The 20,952-nt window shown below is 45.8% G+C and overlaps 1 protein-coding gene across 2 annotated transcripts in view; it reads left to right on the forward strand.

Moving 5' to 3' along the window:
- Window positions 1–20,715, forward strand: part of LOC111150975 (dopamine receptor D3) — a 32,476-nt gene extending 11,761 nt beyond the window's left edge. Inside the window, exons 3-7 of one of the 2 annotated variants that reach the window (XM_022508660.1) lie at window positions 8,161–8,303; window positions 15,346–15,542; window positions 19,070–19,205; window positions 19,305–19,352; window positions 20,519–20,715. In XM_022508660.1, the coding sequence (XP_022364368.1) occupies window positions 8,161–8,303; window positions 15,346–15,542; window positions 19,070–19,205; window positions 19,305–19,352; window positions 20,519–20,715 (721 nt within the window). Of the gene's footprint in view, window positions 1–8,160; window positions 8,304–15,345; window positions 15,543–19,069; window positions 19,353–20,518 lie in introns of both variants that reach the window. The other variant, XM_022508657.1, reaches the window with a different exon arrangement.
- The last annotated feature ends 237 nt before the right edge of the window (window positions 20,716–20,952 follow it).

Here is a 20,952-nt window from a genome sequence, read left to right on the forward strand (position 1 = left end):
CTTAATTGCCTTACAATCTCAGGTTTTGTCCCCTTCCTCTTCCTGATCTCCCATATCTAAGCAATCAAGGCTTCTAGACTTCATTTTTTGCCATTCCGCCCCCCCCCCCACCCCCGCCGGATTTCCCTTTCTTACTATGCCTGCTTATTTTATGTTCCTATGACCTGTCACCAGACTTCTGCCGCAGCCTCCTAACTACATGCCTCTCTCAGAATCATTTCCCCAGGACTAAAGTCCAAATGCCCATTGCCCTCCCCATAACTCTGCAGTGTCTCCTTGGCCTAAAGAGTAAATATCAGAATTACCTTCACAGCCTAGGAGTCAAAGTTTTCTGCCCTATGGCCTCAGTCCATCTTTTCAATCTCATCTCTTTCTGGGTTACCCCACATCCTTCTCTTGCTTCACGGTCTACCACACCTGCCCCTTGTGCCACGAAGCCCTTGCAAATTTCTACAACTTGATTCCGTCACCCCTGAATTCTCATGGTGCTTTCTCTGTAACTATCTCAAGACATCTCCAGTCTGCCTTTAACAAGAGGTCCTAGAGCAGGTCCTCCTCATTTCCCAGTGTTTGACCTTTGCAGGACCAGGGCCTTTGCCCTCTCTACCAACAGCCTAAACTCACTTTCATGTGCTGATGTGGGAATCTCGAACAATAACCAAAGGATGGACCCGAAAACCCTGCCCACTAGTGATATACTGCAGGCCAATCAGTCAACCGATAGTCTCTTGACTTTTACCACTTGAGAAGCAGTTGGTTGTCTCCAGCTGAGAAGGAGAATTAAAGAACGTGTCCATAAGGCTGGGACTCATACCATTAAAGGATGTGTTTAAAAATAAAGGGAGATAGTCGCATGATTCTATAAATACCCCCCAAAACATTGAATTGTACACTTTAAGTGAATGAAGTGTGCAATACGTGAATTGTATCTTGATAAAGCTGTTTTAAAATGAAGGGATAGTTAGGGATTTTATAACATATTTAGCTCTCTGAGAATAGAACTCTGCTTAGAACATGTAAGATTTTTGTGTGATTTTTGGACACTTAGTACCTAAATATATAAGTGATATAAGAAGCAGATGGCCCCTGGTTTGCTTATCATCACCTCTCCCACCCCAAACCCGTACAGTAGTCCTAGCTCCTTATCACCTGTGAGTCTCCCTGCCGTGCCGGTTATAGACACTGAATGAAGAATTTTAATCGGCACCGAGTGGTCCTTGCCTGAAGGTAGCCAGTGTTCAGAGTGCAAATATGTACCTTCAGAAAGAACACGAGTGAGTGGGTGAAGATCAGCCTTGGAGCTCCCAGGAGAAGCTGTGGGGCAGCCCCCTCCTAGCCTCCTGGTTCCTGGCCCTCCTCTCTACCCTCTTGAGATGGTGCCTCCGCTCTCCACCCCCACACACTCACATGCGTGGGGCTGGCAGGTGGGGCCGGCAGGCGAGGCTGTGCCCAGCACACGCATTTGGGAACTGAATTCAGCCAGCATTTCTTTGCAGACCTTGAGGTGGTCAGGAGAGGGTGCGTCTTTCCAACTGCACTAGAGCACCTTCCCAAGGGCGGCAGTCACGCCTGACCTACTCTTCCATTTCCCACCACCGCCAAAAGAGTAAACCTCAAACTGGCTCCCATCCCCTCCAGGAAAAGCCCCAGAATGCATTGCCCTCACTACCTGAAATCTGGGGAACAAGCCATGCCTTACACCCCAGTGGGGAAGGATGCTTTCTTCTTGGCTTGCATGTCGCATGAACCCAGTCATTACAAAACCTCAAGATGGAGCCTCTCCTCTGTTCTAGGAAGGAAAATCGGCCTTGGAAAAGCTGTCTCCATCATCCTTCAGGGCCGTGTGCAGTACACAGCATTAAATTCTGTTCATGAGATGCCAAATAGCTGGTCAACTCATTAAAAATGCAGTCATTCATGCAGACCTTTGGTCTGCACACAATGCTACTCACCAGTCTGACAAACTTGACCAAATGGATTCAGCATTTTTTTGGCCATGAAGCCTTGATATGTACTAACAGGGTAGTAAGAGCTTGGAAAGGAAACGAAATGATAAAAAGAGGTTTTGAAAGCAAGTAATACTATTGTCATTAGATTCTTAGGCATAGCCCTGGATGCTTGGATTAATGCTGCCTTTTCTTTTTTAAAAAAGCACCAGCCCCTCTTCCCCCCACCCCCCTTGGCTCCTTGCCTCCCCAGGGGGCCAGCCCCCTCCCCCAGCATCCAGGGTCAGAACTAGCTTCGGGCAGAAGGCTGAGAAAGTGTCAGAGGAGGAGGACACGTTCTGAGCGGTGAGAATTAGAGTCCTCCGCTAGGGGCCCGGGAATAATGCAACCAAATTCATTCACCAGGGAGTTATTTAAGTGGCTCTCAAATGGCACCCATCACACAGGCAAGCCTCCGCGTCTTTGCAGCAAGCACAATAGGTACCAGATGAGTCACAGGCACCTTGGATTTTTCGTTTGCATCTAAATAAGCACTTTATATTTGCAAAGGGCTTTCCAGTCATTTGCAAAAAGCTTTCTCCTTCAACAATTCCAGGAGGGGAGTCCACAGAACTAAAGATTTATTGAGCCCCCTGTCTGACCAAAGAAAAGGTGGTGAAAAGCAGCCCTCACAGAGCTCTGGGGCTCATTAAACCCAGGCAGGGAGTTAGACTCAGGCCCTCCCACCCAGGCCAGCCTCTCTCCTCCCCCACCACCAGCTTCCTGCAGGAGCACCCACGTAAGTCCCGCACACGCACACACACACACCTCCCAGCCTAGGATAGGGCTTCAGGTGGAGGTCACGGTTCCGCCAGGGTCCTGAGACTTTCAGTAGAGTGACAAGCCGACAACCCACACCCCCCACCCAAACCCATCACAGGGGTCATTTATGCAGAACTCGTTTGTGCAGAAATGTTACCTGCTGGAGGGGCTCCCACAGCCCGTTACATAGGTCTGGGACTGAAACAGGTGTCTCCTGACTCTCCCATGGTGGCAGTAGGAATGGGGCACCAAGAGCGAGCCCCTGGCCACACCAGCATCTGCCACTGTAGATGCTACGTCCTTGGAGTCAAGAAAGTGTATTTCCTATGTCTTCTGTGTCCTGGGTCCTCCGGGCTAATCTGAACTTGCATGAGTCTAAAAACAGAAGCCATCCAATAGCTACCATTTCCATAGCATGTACCATGGGCCAAGCCAAGAGATTTTCATTCTTGGTAACCCTCACAGCACCCCCAGCAAGATAGGGGAATTATCCTCATCTTACAAGTGAAGGGTCTGAGGCTAGATGGTGCCCAAATCACACTGCTGGTAGGTGCGGGAGTAGGAATACAGTCACCCTTTCTTCTGTAGCACTCTGCCTGATGCAGGTGCACCTACCACGCTCTGGGCCTCTAGTTCGGGAGCCCCCACTGCCTGGCTGCAAAACCTGGCTCTACCTCCTAATAGCAATAGGACCTCCGGCAAGTCAGTTAACCTCTCTGGGCCTCAGTTCCCTTAACTGTTTAGTGGAGATCATAGCAACAGAGTTATCACAAGGATGAAATGAGTTAATATTTTTAAAGCACGTCAAACAGCTGCTGGCCTATAGAAAGTGTTGTATACTTGTTGGTTTGGTAAATAAATACATTTAATGTTCCTTTTAATGCTCCCAGGAACAAGGGGCAGATACCCATGAACCCGCTGATAGAGATAATCACAGATACATTGGGCTAGCACAATAATATGACAATAATAATAATACTATTTTTTTTTTGAATGCTTAATAGGTACCAGGCCTCGTGCTAAAAGTCTTCACAGAGATAATCTTATTCAATGTCCCTAAGAGCGCTATCCGGCTGCATCATTACCCTCAGTGCACAGATAAGGAAATTGAGTCTCAGGGCAGCCAAATTCTGGCCCAAGGCCACGCAGTTAAATGGAAGAACTGGGATTCAGACACTGATCAGTCTGCTTCCAACGGCCAAGGGCTTAACCACCTTGCAGGCTGCCAGCGTTCTGGCCAGGCCAGAGAGAGCCCGGTGACCTAGGAGCCCCCAGGAGAGGAGGCGAGGAAGCGAGAGGGGGGACGCGTGGAGTGGAACAGCGCGGGGAGCGCAGCGGCGGGACCCGGGAGGCCCAGCCCCGCCCTCGCGGCAGGCGGTCACCTGCGGCTCGTTCCGGAGGAGACCAGAGGCGGAGTGGCCTGCCTGGGTGCGGATTCAGGGTCCCCGCAGGCCTCCGGTACCCCGCCGGGCCGAGCCTTCCCTTTCTGCCTCCCCACAGGGCGGGGGGAGCCAGCAGGTGAGCCGTGAACTTCTCACCCGGCGGCGCTGGCAGCTCTCGCTGCATTAGGGTGCCCTCCGCTGGCTAGTTCCGGAACGGCACCTACGGCTCTGCCCCCGCGGCTGGCTCCCGGGGGGGGAAAATCCTGGGGGGGGGCGGAGGGGGGGGGGGGGGGGGGGGCTCGTTTATTCCAAAAGTTTAATCGTGTTCAGAAAACAATACGAAAAAAAAATGGAAGGTAACAGTAGTAAGTGTAGTTTCATCTCTCACTTCTTACCCAAGTTAACAGGAAATTTTTGACAGAAATTTTCCTTAATTCAGACTTTTCGCAAATTTGCCGGATTGTAAGATGCCCTGGCTTGTTCAAAATGCACATTTCTGGGTTCCACTCTGGAAGTGCTTAATTAGAATAGCCAGGGCGTGGCCTGGGAATCTGTATTTTAACAGGACCTGCTGCCCCCCCCCCCACTTTAATAGAATCCAACTAATTGAGGAAGTTTCTGGGAATCCAAAGTACTCTCAAATAGAAACCACCCTTTAATGCCACCTGCCCTGAGGAAGCCCTTGTCCCCACAAGTCCTCAGAGACTTGACAGTGCCCTTGAGAGAGTGGGGCACACAGGAGAGACATGGGCCTCAATGGGGGGGACACCTGGCTCTTCTACCAGCTTTGGAACCTTGGGTTCATCAAGCAACCTCTCTCTGTCTCCAATCCCTCCTTTATAAAATGGAGCCAGGGGGCACCTGGGTGGCTCAGTTCTTAAGTATCTGCCTTCGACTCAGGTCATGATCCCAGGGTCCTGGGATGGAGCTCCCTGGTCAGTGTGAAGCCTGTTTCTCCCTCTTCCATTCCTCCTGTTTGTGTTCCCTCTCTCACTGTGACCCTCTCTGTGTCAATTAAAAAAATAAAATCTTTTAAAAAATAAACAAATGAAATAAAATGGAGCCAGCGTTGCCTACCCTGACTGAATTAACAGGAGCTTCCAGGGTGTTGCTGAACATCAACGCATACCTAGGACAATGTGCTCAGCGGCAGGCTTGCGGCAGCTCATAAAGACTAGCAAGGGCTGCAAGGCAAAATTTTAGGAACTGGTTGAGCCAGGTATTAAACCTTTGGTGTAGCTTGAAATGGGCAACGGTGGGAGTATTTGCACCTTGAAGATTGACAGATGGTACCAGTTAGGGCTGTTTTCTCCTTAAGACCAGTTGTTAGCTATTGAGCAGCACACCACGAATGTATGGGGCAGTCAGCGTCTTTTTCATGAAAGGACATTAAGTAAATAGAAGGCTGGGCACAGCTGCAGGTCCGGAGAGAAGGAAGTGGGTCATACCTTTCCCTCCCATCTCCCAATGGCTGGTCACCATAGCCGTTTGGGTTCAAGGCTCAGCCTCTCTTCCAAGGCACCTCAGGGATCACTGCTAGGGGCCAGATCTGACTCCAAGCCCCAGCCCACTGACCCAGCAGAGTTCAAAGTACCGAGAAGAGTGACAAGCCTAGAGGAATACCAGGTACGACTCGCCCACTCCTTGATCGCCAGGTTAGGGACTCAAGAGAGGATTTACGTTTATGCCTCAGAAAAGGGGAACCGAGATCTCACAGGCCGCTGCTGGGATGGATGGTGGGATCTTAATCTGAGCTTATTAAATAAGGACCTCTGTTTCTCCCTCTTGAGAAAGAAGCCACCTCTGCCCCATGTCATGCTACCAAGGCCAAGTCTCGCAGAGTCCGCCTCCATCTCCTCCCTCAGAGCTGCTCTTGTGGGAATACAATTGCTAACACATCAACCCTAAGGCCAGGTGCACAAGAGGTGAAGATTTCGGCAGGCATGTGTGCCCAGCCCCTCCAGCCCAGGGTATGTTCTTCCCTTCCTCGGACCCAAGCCTTGAGGGACCCAGGAGGAACTAAGGAGGATCCTGCTCTGAATCTGGCCTCTGGCTTCCCTGGACAAGGAGAAGACAAAGAAAACTTGAGCCTTTGTAGACACAGCTACACACACTAGAGTCCTTGAGCTTGGCTAGGATTCGAATTGTCCTCTTTTGTAGAAGGTCTTCAGGATCCACAAGGCAAGCAATCAACAGCTTCTTACTACTAGTGGTGTACAAGGACCTCTGAGGATTACCAAGGCTACAGCATGATTTGAGTCATAAGTAACAAATCATACTTGGGAACTCTGTCTCTCCACCCATGAGACAACACCCAGTTGTCTCATTATTGAACTTGCCCAGTGCCTTTTAAGGGCTTCCCTGATTAAGCCAGGCCCATCCAGGATAATCTCCCTTTTGATTCACTCAGTCTATTGATTAGTAATCTAATTACAGCAGTGATAGCACTTGATATTCTCAAGTTCAGCCTCCATTCAATGTGGGGAATAGTACAGGGCAGGCATCTTGGAGACTGTCTTAGAATTCTGCCTTTCTCAGACAATTATCATATGATATCCCTGATATGAGGAAGTTGAGAGGCAACATGGGGGGTTTGGCGGGTAGGAAAAGAATAAACGAAACAAGATAGGGTCGAGAGGGAGACAAACCATAAGAGACTCTTAATCTCACAAAACAAACTGAGGGTTGGTGGGGGGGGAGGGTGGTCGCGTTATGGACAGTGGGGAGGGCATGTGCTATGGTGAGTGCTGTGAAGTGTGAACCTGGCAATTCACAGACCTGTACCTCTGGGGCTAATAATACATTATATGTTAATTTAAAAATAAAAAAAAAAAAAAAGAATTCTGCCTTTCTCAAGCAGTTTCCTGCTGGGGGGCCCAGGATGGGGAGGACATCATGAAATCTACTTTTAGAGTCTGGTGACAGGGACCAGCCAGGAGGCTGTGGCCATCGCAGAGAGCAGCTGGTAGGAAAGAGATGCAATAAATGATGAATAAATGGGGAAGATGTCATGAGTAGATGTACGGGACCAGCTTTCTTTCGGCTCAGTAGCTAGAAATGTGTGAGAGGAGTTATCCCAGAAAAGACAATGTCCCATAACACAAAGAACTGTGCATTGACCATGGAAAACCGTGTGTTGTAGACCCAATGTTGGTGGCTCCCCCAAATTTGTATGTTGAAATCCTACCCCCCAAAGTGATAGTATTAAGAGGTGGGACCTTTGGGTGATGAGGAGGTCATGAGGGTAGAACCCTCATGAACGAGATCAGTGCCCATAGAAAAGAGACCCAGGAGCTCCTTCACCCGTCTTGCCATATGAGGTTCCCGTGAGAAAATAGCCATCTATGAACAAGGAAGTGGGCCCTCCCCAGGCATCGAATCTGCCAGTGCCTTAATCTTGGACCTCACAGCCTTCTGAACCGTGAGAAATAAATGTTTGCTGTTTAAGCCTCCAAGTCGCTCGTATTTTTGATGGAGCTGCCTGAATGGACTAAGAGAGCATGAAAACTGAGTTTTGAAATAAGTCTTCATTAGATATTACTCATCTCTATTTTTAAAATCTCTGCCACTTGGAATAGTTGTCACTAGGAGGGGTAGAATTTATATTAGGATACAAGCAGGGGTAAACATCCTCTTTGGGCCCAGTTCTATCATTATCTGAAATACTGTGGGAGAAAGAAAAGGCACACAGACCAGCACCCAGGGTCTTGGAGGTTCGGGTATGTGAGTACAAGTTTCAGGTATGTTGGGCCTCAACCACCTCTGGCAAAGGGGCCTGCTAGTGGCCCAGTCTGTTGTTTTACTAACTTTATTCTTCTTGCCCCCTCTCCCTGTTTAGAGAGTTCTTCACCCCTCTTAGCGCAACCTTTCTCCATTTTCACTCAAACACCCTTTCTCTCTTTCTCCAACCAAACTCTTCTTCTCCTGTCACATGTAGAACCTCTTTGGTTCTCTAGGAACCTCTGTCCACTTTTGGAATGATTCCTCCATCCCTTCTCATCATGGCCATCCCTTCCCACTTCCTTTCCCAGGTACACCGCAGTAGTCATGCCAGTTCACTATCAACATGGCACGGGACAGAGCTCCTGTCGACGTGTGGCCCTCATGATCACAGCTGTCTGGGTGCTGGCCTTTGCTGTCTCCTGCCCTCTCCTCTTTGGCCTCAACACCACAGGTAACAGTGATGGCCCCTCTTACCGACACCCATGGGATTCACGGCACACTTGAGTGACTGTGAGCGCTTCTGAGCCTGGAAATTTCTGACCCTGATCAGCATACCTCATAATCAAATAAGGATCCCACAGACTGCAAAGCTTTGGGTTTTGATTCAAGTACAAAGCAGAACCTCATCAATTATTAGCATAAATTTCTTCCCCGGTTAGTGAAAAATCTGGCCTCTCCTTGTTTTGAAAGAAATGTCATTGTACTTGTGGGAAGCGAGGGGCCAGTTAAAAAAATTAAACTATATTAATAATTCAGGTGAGATTTGCTAATGAAAAGATGACAATACATAATAGACTTACAATGCAAAATAACACTATAAAAGCCCTCAAATGGGATATATATTTCTCATTTTGTACTAAACAAAAATCACTTCTGGCATTTGGGAACTAGTATCCCTAAATTACTGAAGAGTGTATTTCTTATATCTTAATATACAAAAATTCTGGCCATAAATTCTGGCACATGGTACATCTGCTACTGGATGGATGGACAGACAGATGGGTGGATGGATGGACATATGGATTAACAATGTGAATATCTGAGATGTTTGGTTTTTTAGACATAAGACATTGATCCAAAATTACACCTCATATGGAACAATGCCTTCTTTGGCTGTTTCATGTATATCTTTCAGCCTCAGGAATTTCACGTGTTGAATGAAAACTCCTGTAAGCACATATAATGAAGTCAACACTGAGTATTTGTGGAGAACTAATGGAGTCATGTTCTAGTGTTCATCTGGATTTGTTTAATGCCTACTATCTTCCAAGGTCATTAGTTTCTGGTGTAGATGTACAAGTCACACAGTTGTGTATTTATGTGTATACAGATATTATATGTAGCACATTGTATGTAAATATTGGCAAATCCTAGCTTATGAATAGTCCTCAAAGAGTCATTTGCTGCCCAACGAGTCAAAAGTCAAAACACATTTGGGAAGACAGAGAGAGGCTCCGGAGTCAGAAAAGTTACATTCAAACTTCAGTTCTGCTACTTACCTGTTGTGTTCCTGGAACAAGCTACTTAACTTTTCTAAGTTTTCTTATTGATAACTTCGGGATAATAATACACTGAAGAATATACTTGAGCAAGTTAATTTTCAGCATTTTTTATATGCCCACCCCTGCATGTAAGACCAACAACTTCATTTCTAAAACCGCATGTTGTGTTTGAACTCTTTATAATATATGCCGTATTAAGGTATGTATCTTACGGTCTTTACTCACTACCTTCAGGGCTGTAACGAGACTGTGTATATCTATCTTTACATGTGACTCAGGAGATTTTTTCAAAGCAAATTTCAGCTCTAAACAATGTTCACTTTAATCACTGACTAAAATCTGATGCTACGTGTGAAATAATTCCACTGTACTTGCTTCATAGAGCTTTTTTCTGATTAAGTGAGGATTAAATTGGAATAACATATGGAGACCAGCCAAACACAGACCATGCACTCGAGGTCAGGTTTCTTTGTCTGCTATATTGAAGGGTAGTTGAGTCATCCAGCGAATATTTGCCTAGTTAACTCAGGGAGTTCCTAAAATATAATGTTACTACCATGTTTGCATTTACCCTTTACCATTTGTTACTTTATTGTTTTCCCTGAATAACACTTTATACACACAAACAGGGTTGTGGACACACACATACTCCCCAAAACAACATTCCCTAACACAACTCTTAAGAGGCTGCCTGGTATTGAAATGCTATTTTTGGTGGGTGTTAAATACGCTTTTTGGGTTTGTCTGCTAACTAAGCCACCTTCTGTATCTTAGTTTCTATACGAAAATACATTAGTCAAAGTTGGACTCTGTAGTATGGGACTCACTACCACCAGTAGACCACAGCTCCGCATACCCCTGGCCAGCCGCAAATCCCCACCAGCATTCAGTCTGTGGAGGGGCTCCTCTTATTTATTCTGGGAGGTTGGCAGGGGCTGTTGTACTCATGCTCTCTCTCTCTCTCTCTCTCTCTCTCTCTCTCTCACACACACACACACACACACACACACACCCTAGTAACAGTTAAAAACAGTCTCAAAATCTGAAATTAGACCGAGTTCCCAGTTAATGTCAACATCTAAAGTGAAGATGAATGATGAGCTAATTGCAGTGTTGTTGCCACCAGTGAGATCATTATTATTCCAGAAACAAAACTCAGAAAACTGTCTTTCCAAAAGGATTTTCAAATATAGAATTGAGAAGGCAAAAAATGCCTGTGGCTTAGCATGTACACTCTCACTTCTCTCTCATCTCTTTCAATCTCTCTCTTACTTGAAAGATGTACATGATTTATTCTAGCACAACTTTTTCTCAGTCATTTATTTATTTATTTACTTACTTATTGTAGCAATTTCTATCCCCCACGTGGGGCTTGAACTCACAAGCCCAAGATCATGTTCTTCTGACTGAGCCAACCAGGGGCCCCCCTCTCTCTTACTTTTAAGTTTATTAATAAGATTAATTAGTAAGCCCTCCATTTATTCATGTGTAGCCTCCAAGTGTCGGGTCCTTTGTAAAGTCCAGTGGATATTGGCTACCGCTATTGTTGTGATTATTGTGTGTTAGAAAAGGTTTCTGTGCGTCAAAATTTAACTAGGCACCTGCTCCAGGAAAGTCGGAGCAGCAACAGTTCTGCTGGTGGTTATAGAGGCCAGTGACCTTGTCCTAGAACACAGTTCAGGGAACTGGTGAGCAGAATCAAGGCGTGGAAGCCCAGCTGTCCTCCTCTGCCTCAGTCTGTCCTTCACAGTACGGCTTCATTATCTTGACGGATATGGGTTCCATCTATAAGGAAGTTCCTAAGTTCACATGAAAGCCCGATATAAATGACTTCTCTCAGCCGTTTGTTTCTACTCACCCTGTGAAAAGTAGAGGAGAAAAGAGCAGGATAAGGCCAATGACACCTGATATCAGAAGTGGCTGGATTTCCACTAAGCTGTGCAACACAAAAGAACTTTCTAGCAGAGCCCTTCTTAATGAAATGAGCTGCCCTATGGGATTGTGAATTATCAGACAACATAAGGCAGAAAAAAGTTGAACTTCAATTTCCTTCATCTCGGCGTTATTCTTACTGTCCGAGAAAAGGGCAACATGAATTTCTGGAAATGCACATAAGGCAGGACCTTCGGTCACAGAGAGTGCCAAGGTTGGGGGGCCCTGGCTGATCAGTGTGGCCCCAAGCTCCCAGCAGGGACCCAGCACTAGCTAAACACCCCATCATTGACAGCATGGAGTACTGGTGCTAGAGGAAACTCTAAAAGTCCCTGAATGGGCGGCCCGATCCTTTCATTTCATAGACACAAGACTTATAGTCTTAATTTTCCTTTGAAACAAGGAAATATAGGAGTACTATCTAGATTTGAGCAACAGAATCCCTCACCTGGCTTTCAGAACACTGGAGCTGGTGGAAGCCAGGTTGACCAAAGAAAGTTAAAAGAATAACAGGCTCATCCTGAATTCAGATGCATCAGGCTCTCCTGTCTCTGGGAAAGGTGGGTGGGTCTCTGGGAACAGGGTGAAGACAAATCCTTCCATGAGTTTTAAGCTCATGAAACTGTTAAGTCAACCTGCTTTTGGCCTTGCCCTTCGCATCACTGTGGGTCTCAAGTTCCCAGGCTAGTCCACAAAAGCCTCTCCCACCCCTTTGTGGAGCCAAGGATTTTGTCACCCAGCATGGTGCCTGGAACACAGTAGGTGCTCCATAAACTTTTGTTGAATGAGTAAGTGGTTGAGTTCTTCTTATCATCCTTTCTTCCTTCAGTGTTAAGATTAGTTGGCCTAAACATCCAACATCTCAGAGAATGAGGTGTGACCCTCTGGCTTTCCCCACTGTCTTCCAGCCAGCGACTGCTTATGTGCTCATTTGTCCATTTGTCTCCTGTATTCGTCATTCTTGTATTCATCCCATAGCTACTGTACTAGTAGCACAGTTCTGTTTTGGTTAAATAATCAAGGCAAGGCAGCTCATCTCCTGGGGCGGGGGGGCCTCATTGCCTTCACCACCTCATCTGGGACTCAGCGGAGAGAAGCTTCCAGAATTGCTACCCTGCCGACAGGACACATACCCAGACCAGTCCCAGTGGGAGCTGGGGCAGGCCCTCACTCACTGGTTACCAGCCTCCTGGGTCACTTTACCCACCGGCAGACCTCGCAGGACTTTGTGGCCTGGAGAAATTGTGGGAGAGATCACAGAGCTCGATCTAAGGACGGGCAGCATTTTACTCAGATAAGAGAGGGAGGAAGGGATGACTGTGCAGGCTCAGTGATTGTGAAAGAGCTCTGTGGTCTCTCGTCACTCTTTCTCATGTGTTTGCTTTCGATATTTTAATGGAAAAATAAATACTTGCCCATGATAAAACAGAAGGTATGGGGATCCGTAGACACACATATAGGTAGGTCTCCCTTCTACCCTAGATCATTAGCTGCCCTGTGACCCTCTCTAGAAGCAAACACTAATAATCGTAAAGATAATGCTTGAAACAAGTACGCATACACACACGTGTGTGTGTGTGCATGTGCTGGTGTATCCACTTTCTACTCAAATGGAAGCATACTATACCCGCTTTTGCTCCTGTCTTTTAAAAGTAGGCGTGAGTACCCTTGGGTATGAAGGAGCACACTCGTAGCGATGAGCACTGGGGGTCCGTTGTATGTCAGTGACGAATCACTAAATTCTACACCTGAAACTAATATTACACTGGACCATAACTAACTGGAATTTAAATAAAAACTTGGGGAAAAAAAAGTCGGAGTTAATATATAAAATCTAGGGGTCAGCTTCCCAGAACCCAGAGGAGGGTACAGAAGGGTCGAAGGTATATCTGGAGGGACGAATGGGATGTACCCCGAACACCAGCAATGGTAACCAGACAAATAGTGGGAGGGCATCTATCCCTGCCCCCCTTCTCACTAGCAAAAGGTGCTCAGGCCTCTCCTCACAGGAGGTGTTTAAGTCACGGTCAGATGCTGATCCCAGGTGAGCTGATTTCAGGAAGAGGGCTGATCACTGCCTACACGAGTCCTGATAGGTTCAGAAAGACCAGCATCTGCCACCCTGTCCCACCTCCAACCCTGTCTCCCCCAGAACACCAGAAAATGTCCATCTGGTGACCACTGCTCGAAGTTTTATAAGCCATTTCCTAAAGGATGCTGACACAGACTTGGCGAGACGATATTAATTTTTCCTGAATTTTACCCTCCTCCCAAGAAGATCAAAAACCTTGGGAGCAGCTCCTCAAGATCCTCATGTGAGTGCTCTCATTAAAATGCCTCGCTGAGAATGGAGTACACTTTTTTTCTTAAATTATTAGCCTTTGCTCCTCTCCCTCCCCTACAGATAGTGTTCTTTGTAAGTCTCTCTACAGGTTTCATTCCAAATGATACCTTGCCTTTTAAGTTCAAACAGCTCAGAGGAGGTATATAATACATAGTCATAGTAAAGAATAAATAGTAATAATAATAGCTACAATTTTCCCTCATTTAATCTCACAACCCCTCCATGAGACCTTATTTTTATCCTCCTTTTCAGATAATGAAACTGAGGCCTGGCGTAGTTAAGCCATGTGCCCCAGAGTTAGTAAATGGCAGACCTGGGTCTCCCACCCCAGACCTGGCCTCTGCCTATCTCAGAAGACCAAAATGCAGAATGAGGGGACCATATGGCTGGCTGCAGCCCTCTCCTCATTAGCTCCCTTCTGTGACTGTATCCTCCAAGGCCAGATCTGGGGTTGCTGAGAATCCCCTACCCTTTATGAAGAGTGGTTGGGTGTCCCAACAGCTGTTGCTGACAGTGCTGGTCTCCCAGTGATAGAGGGGAGTCAGTTATCGTGGTAGAGGGAGGTGAATCAAAATCACAGAAAGAACGTTGGTTTTAAGGTCAGAATGACTGGAGAAACAGATCTAGGCTGGGCCCCTTTCAGACTGTGTGGGGTGCTGGGCCATTTATTGAACCTCTCTGAGACTTAACCTGCTTATCTGAGAATAGAGTCAGTAATAGCTCCTGTGCCACAGTAATTAGGTGAGAAGATATGCATCAAGTCCTTGGCACACCATCTGGAAGATACTTGTTTTCTTCCCTTTTCTCTTCCAGACGAGGCACATTACAGGCCTTATTCTGGACATTGAAGGAATTTCAACACCTGGTAGCAAAAAAGGCAAAACCACAGGGACTCTCTAAAATATAGGGACAGGTGCATTTCAGGTCACAAAGCAGGGACGAAGGTGCTCCTCATTTCACATTGTCCACAGTGACAATCTCCCTAACAACCCTCTCCCCATCTCCCTGACTGGTCCTGAGATTCCCTAAAATATAGAATTTCCCGTCTTCAGCCCCGACCTGCCCTGGACCTCAGGTTCAAATTGGAGATCTGGCATTCTCAACAAATGCCTCCACACCAGCAGGCGCTTTTCTGGGGAGCTGCCTCACTCCTGGGAGCCTCTGGCCTGTTGCTCTATGACACTCTCCCCAGCCTCCCAGGCCACATTCCTCCATGACACTGAACACAGCATTCAGGAAGACCGCCTGTCTGTCTAGACTGAGCCCTTCAAGGGCAGACATGTTTGTAGTCCCAGTGTAGAGAGTGTCTGGCATGTAATCGCTGGGTAATTTTCTTTTTAAGGGAACTGTGAACAGCACAAAGATGAACTGGACCTTCTCCCTTCAGGGAACTGACAACATAATATCCCCGTCCCCACAACTTAACAAGCAGCCGCGTGGGCTAACCACAGCGAAGAGGCAAGGCAAGGGCTGTGGGACACAGAGGAAGGAGGAGCTGCTTCTGACTGAGGAGCTGGTGAAAGCCGCCACAAACGAGGCACATGTGACCTGAGACTCAGTGAGGGGGGAGGTGGGTCCAGCACCCTTGCTTCCCCATGTTCTGTGTGGATTAAATGGCTGAGACACCACACATGGTATGGGGCCATTTTGTGTGCTCCCCACTGATGTCTCATATTGGCAAACTGCTTTGTTTTCTCCTTTCCTCTCACTCACAGGAGACCCCAGTGTCTGCTCCATCTCCAATCCTGATTTTGTCATCTACTCTTCAGTGGTGTCCTTCTACCTGCCCTTCGGAGTGACTGTCCTCGTCTACGCCAGGATCTACGTGGTGCTGAGACAGAGGAGACGGAAACGGATCCTCACTCGACAGAACAGTCAGTGCATCAGTGTCAGACCTGGCTTCCCTCAACAGGTAAGCCCCTCAGAGGGGCAGAGGGAGAACAGTGCCCGACCCCATAGCTTCCTAGCCTTGTGTCCAGAAGTCCTTGCTTCTGCTCATGCTGCCACATCAGAGACACACATCTCACACCCACCTTCGAATCTGCTCATATTGGCTCTGCTTTAGAGTAGGAAATCAAATCCAGAAAGTACATTGTGAGTCTTCCCTAGAGCTCACACTGCTTGGCAAGATGATAGGATAGTTTCTGGATGTCTTCTGCTTTCCATCGAAGTTCTTCATTGCCCTCAAATGTCCAATGGTACAAATGTCACATCGATTGGCTGCTGTAGGTGGCAGCTGTCCCGTGCATTGCTGGTAGATCCCCAGGATTGGCTTTTGAGCAGACCACTTATTCCAAGAATCACCTGGGCCCATAGAAAGCTCTTTTTCTTACTAGATGTGTCTCTGTGTCAAGGGGCTGACCAACTTGGGAAATGGAGTGCTGATGATACGTGTTATTGGGCCTTTCAAGGCTCTGAAAAGGAGCTGCTTCAGCACTGATCTTCCATTTGCTTTGATCTGGAAAGTCGGCTCATCCCCATGTCCAGCACATGCTTGCCATCTGCTAGGGAAGGGTCAGCAGGAATATTATACAGCATCTGCCTTCATAGAGTTTAGAATCTAGACAAGCAGATAGAGCACCCCTCTACCCAAAGTTAACTAACAGCCCCGGGATGTTTGTGGATTGAGATGAAGACAGTTAAGCACCGAAATAGAAGTGCCACGGAGGTTATGAGAGAAAAGGTCAATATGCTCAGGAACTGGCTTCATAGACAGAGTGAGAACTGAATTTGATGTTGAAGGCAGGTCCAGTGCGGATGCCCAGATTAACCTTTAATGACCTGAGTGAGAGTCAGTCTCTCAAAATTCAAGTCCCACAGTTTGGATAGAACAAGAATATTGGTTCCCATGAAATAGGAGGTAAGGACCTAAAGCTGAGGATATGGACAAACATTAAGGATATTTGAAACATCGTCATCTATATGGTTCATCCATGGAGACCTTAACCTACAACTGTCTCTCCTTCAACCCACCCTAGTCTTCCTGTCTGAGGCTGCACTCCATTCGGCAGTTTTCAATAAGGGACAGATTTCCATCAGATGCCACTGGACAAATGGTAAGTAAGCCATGTATTTGGTTACAGGAGAAATATAAGATACCTTTTCTCAACACTCTGACTTAACTTGCTTCCACTTTCACCACAGAATGGAATAGTCCCAATGTTATACTTGTATCTCTTGTATATAACAAATATGAGATCCTGATTTGAGCTTCAGAATAAGAATCACCAAGTGATCTACAGAAAGCATATCACTCTTGAGCTAGATCTCAACGACTGGAACCAGTGACACTTGGACATGGTGTGAAAATGCCATCCAGAGTCACCTGGCTAGAAGAAATAGGGTGTCAATGAAATACACATGGGCAGAGCCAAGAAAAACACAGAAGAGAGGCTAATGTGAGACTTTCAAGTGTCCTATTTCCCACTATATATGGGGGAAAACCAAGACAATTTCATGGTCACCCTTATCCTTGTCCTTTCAAGAATTCAAGCCAGCCCTGCCTCCCCAAGCAAGCTGAGTGCAGAATGGAGGCGTTAGAAGATCAATAAACCTCTCCCTGAACTCCAAGCCAATATTAGGAATAAAATTTTAAGAACTCATTCTGAGTTTTGTCCCATCTCTGTACAGCCAATTAACCACTTTTTACACAGTCCTGGTGTAGCAGTTAGAGAGTCTTACTGTAAATAATTTTTTTAATAGGTAAGAATGTTCAAGTTGCCTATAGCAGATCTAAGGTCTGAGGAGGCTCCAAGCCCAAAAGGAAAAAAGCAGAGACTACCAAAGAGAGAATAAAGAAGCAAGAGGCTGGCATTGCCAGGAGTTTGGAGAAATTGGTCTGTCCTACCATCTGGGAGTGGAGGGTTCTGCCAGCCAGACCCAAAAGAATCCAGTGTTTCTTCATGCCAGCCATGGAGATAGTGATGAGGGTTTGCAGAGAGCTGAAAAATACACTCACCAATATACAATCTGGGAAGGATCACTTTGAGCTCTGTGATTTCTTGAACTAAGGAGAGAATAATGAGCATTCTTGGCTGTTGACACTAACATAAAGAAAAAAGAATTTACTAGAAGGATACTAAGTAGCTCAGACTCAGTGAGAAGGTTGGAGAATAACTTCAGACAATGTTGTTCATGCCTAAGGAAGAACCAGGTTGGAAGACCTGGAACTCATATCACTGCTAGACAAATTCTCAAGTGTCCCTGCTTCACCAGCTCCGGTTCAAGGTCTTAGGTGCAAATTTCTAATTGGCTGGGCTTAATTTATGTGCCAGAGCTCTAGATGTCTGGTAAGGGTGTGTGGAGAGTGAATATATGGCTTTTATACCTTCAGTAATGGGAGCTAAGGGGTCCTGCCTGCTACTGGAGATTGATATAGTGTCTGATTCTTCAAACATGGAAAGAAGTTTAGATGTTGAGTACACACACATCCCCACCAAATAACCAGAAATGTCCACATACTCTCAGGGCCAACCAACCTAAACCAAAATTTCCCAACTTCTTTTCTGTTTTACAAATGAGGTTCAAAGGTATTTAATTAACTTGCCCAAGGGTCCTTCTAATAAGTAGGAAAGCTGAGGTGAAAATCCTGGGTTTTCTTTATTCTTTTCTTATCTTTTCTTTCTTTCTTTCTTTTTTACTTTTTATTATGGAAATTTTCAAAAATAAAAAAAGCAGAAAGACAACTAACTCAGGGCTAATTAACTCATGCAATTGACTCATGGCCAATCTTATTTCATTTCATCTGAACTCCCCCCTACACTCATCCATGCCCATTGGATTCTTATGAAGCAGGTCTCAAACCTCATAACATTTCAGCAAAAATATTTCTGTAAGACTCTCTAAGGAAGACTTTATAAAATGTATGACCATAATACATAACCCTAAGCAAATAAATAACTCCCTATTATCATTAAATATCCAGTCAGTGTTCACATTATTCCAATTGTCTTACAAGTCTTTCATAGTTTATTTGACTCAAAATTCAAATAAGACCCATACTTTGCAACTGGTAAATGCGATTGTTGTTATTGTTGCCATTTATTTGTTGAAAAAAACTGAGTCATTTGTCTAACAGAGTTTCCCACATTCCAGATTTTGTGATTTACATCTTAGTAGCATCATTTCACGTGTTCCTCTGTATATCTAGCTCATTCTAACTCAAAAAGACCAGGCTATACTCCTATACTACCCTCCTCAAGGGGCCATTGTGATTCTCAAATGTTCTATATCTGGTAGGTATTTTTTAGTTGTGAAGTCAGAAGCAGATTTCATGTACCTTAACTCTTCATGATCCCACACTCTCAGATGTGCTCTCCGGAGGTTTCACAGAATGATGATTTTCTCTAACTTCTTTGCATGCCCTTTCCTTTTCAGGAGCATGCAGAAGATAAACAGTGTCCCCAAAAATGTCAGGATCCTCTCTTGTCCCACCTACAGCCACTCTCCCCTAGCCAGGCACACATGGAGCTGAAGCGTTACTACAGCATCTGCCAAGATAGTGCCTTGGGGCGACCCGGATTCCAAGAAGCCGGGGGAGAGTTGAAAAGGGAGGGGAGGACTCGGAACTCCCTCAGCCCCACCATGGCACCCAAGCTCAGCTTAGAGGTTCGAAAACTCAGTAATGGCAGGTTGTCGACATCTCTAAAGCTGGGGCCCTTGCAGCCTCGTGGAGTGCCACTTCGGGAGAAGAAGGCAACCCAGATGCTGGCAATCGTGCTTGGTGAGTTTGGATCATGTTGAGTTGGGTTGAGTTGGGTTGAATTTGGTTGGGTTAGGTTGAGTTTGGTGGAGCTGGCAGAGGGTACTAAGGAAACACATTTGTCAGAAATGGAAATCCAATAATGGTAATATTTATAAATGCTTGCAATACAATTGAGAAGGGTTTGCATATCAATGTTAACTATGGGGAAAACTCAAAAGACCTGGGCAGAAATTATGAAATATAAAATTGAACATGTGACCTAACTGAACTGCATTTATTCATTGTATTTGTTGTCTATCCCGTGAAATTAAAATGGATAAATCAAACAATAAATAAGATAATAATTCAATAAAAGTGTCTGGCATATATTGAATATTTAATAAAGGCTTACTTATTCTAAAATATTAAGTGAAAAAATAAGGATGCAAAAAACTGCTGTCATATGGTGTGATAACATCTAGATTATTTCAAAGACGGAGAAAGAAAAACATGAAAATTAATTCACCAAGATGTCAAAAGTGATTGTCTTTGAGTGGTGGGCGGTTATTTTTCTTCTTTCTACTTTTCTGTATTTACCAAGTTTTCCATAATGTACAAAATCAGGGTTCATTTTTATAGTAGAAAAATAGAAAATGTATTTAAAGAGAAACAGTCGACAAATCACAGATAGCATGTAGAGTTAGTGAAGACAAGTCAACCTGTTCACTGCCATTGACAAACCTTCCTTTCTCGTGTCTCAGGGACTTTATGAGGATACCTGGATGTAATCTCAACAGCAGGAAACGTCAGTCATGTCTTTAAGGTCCTCTTCCCTGTCAGTGCCTAGGGTCATGTCTTGCATGGCTAGACATTAAGTAAATATTCGAATTGAACTGAGAAGTAGAAAAGACTAGTAAAGAGCTACCTAAATATCAAGCTAGAAAAGTTGATTTAGGAACAAAGGCCCGAGATGAATCAAAGATGTAAACATGTAATTTTCTCATCCAAAAAGAAAAGAAAAGAAAGAAAGAAAAATGAGGTGGCTAATCACACCTCCTCCATAGGGTTGGTGTAAAAATTAAAGGGGCATGTACAATTCCAGCATGGTGGCTGGCACAAAGCAAACAACGGTGAGTCATTTTCATGTTATAACACAAGGAGTAAGCAAACCCCTGACCCAGTTTCTCTCTTCTTTTGCAACCCAGGGGCCTTCATTGTCTGCTGGCTGCCCTTCTTTTTGACCCACGTTCTCAATACTCACTGCCAAGCCTGCCATGTGTCCCCAGAGCTTTACAGCGCCACCACGTGGCTGGGCTACGTGAACAGTGCCCTCAACCCCGTGATCTATACCACCTTCAATGTCGAGTTCCGTAAAGCCTTCCTCAAGATCCTGTCTTGCTGAAGGAGAGGAGAGTGGACTCCCTGTGCCCACCCTTAGCTGACAGGCCATCAGGCCATTGGCCAGGGCCCGCTCAGAACGACAGTGCTGTGTTCTGTGGCGTGAGATAGGAAGACGACTCCCAGAGCCAGGACCTCCCTGAGTGGCAGGTTTAACCAACTGCTTCTTCCTAAACATAATGTTCTACGTCCCCAGCTAAAATCTGACTTCATCCTGGCAGTCTTCAAGTGGTTGGGAGGT

The sequence above is a fragment of the Enhydra lutris genome, unplaced genomic scaffold (assembly GCF_002288905.1).
Source record: "Enhydra lutris kenyoni isolate GAN:26980312 unplaced genomic scaffold, ASM228890v2 scaffoldscaffold2, whole genome shotgun sequence".
NCBI classification, from domain to species: domain Eukaryota; kingdom Metazoa; phylum Chordata; class Mammalia; order Carnivora; family Mustelidae; genus Enhydra; species Enhydra lutris.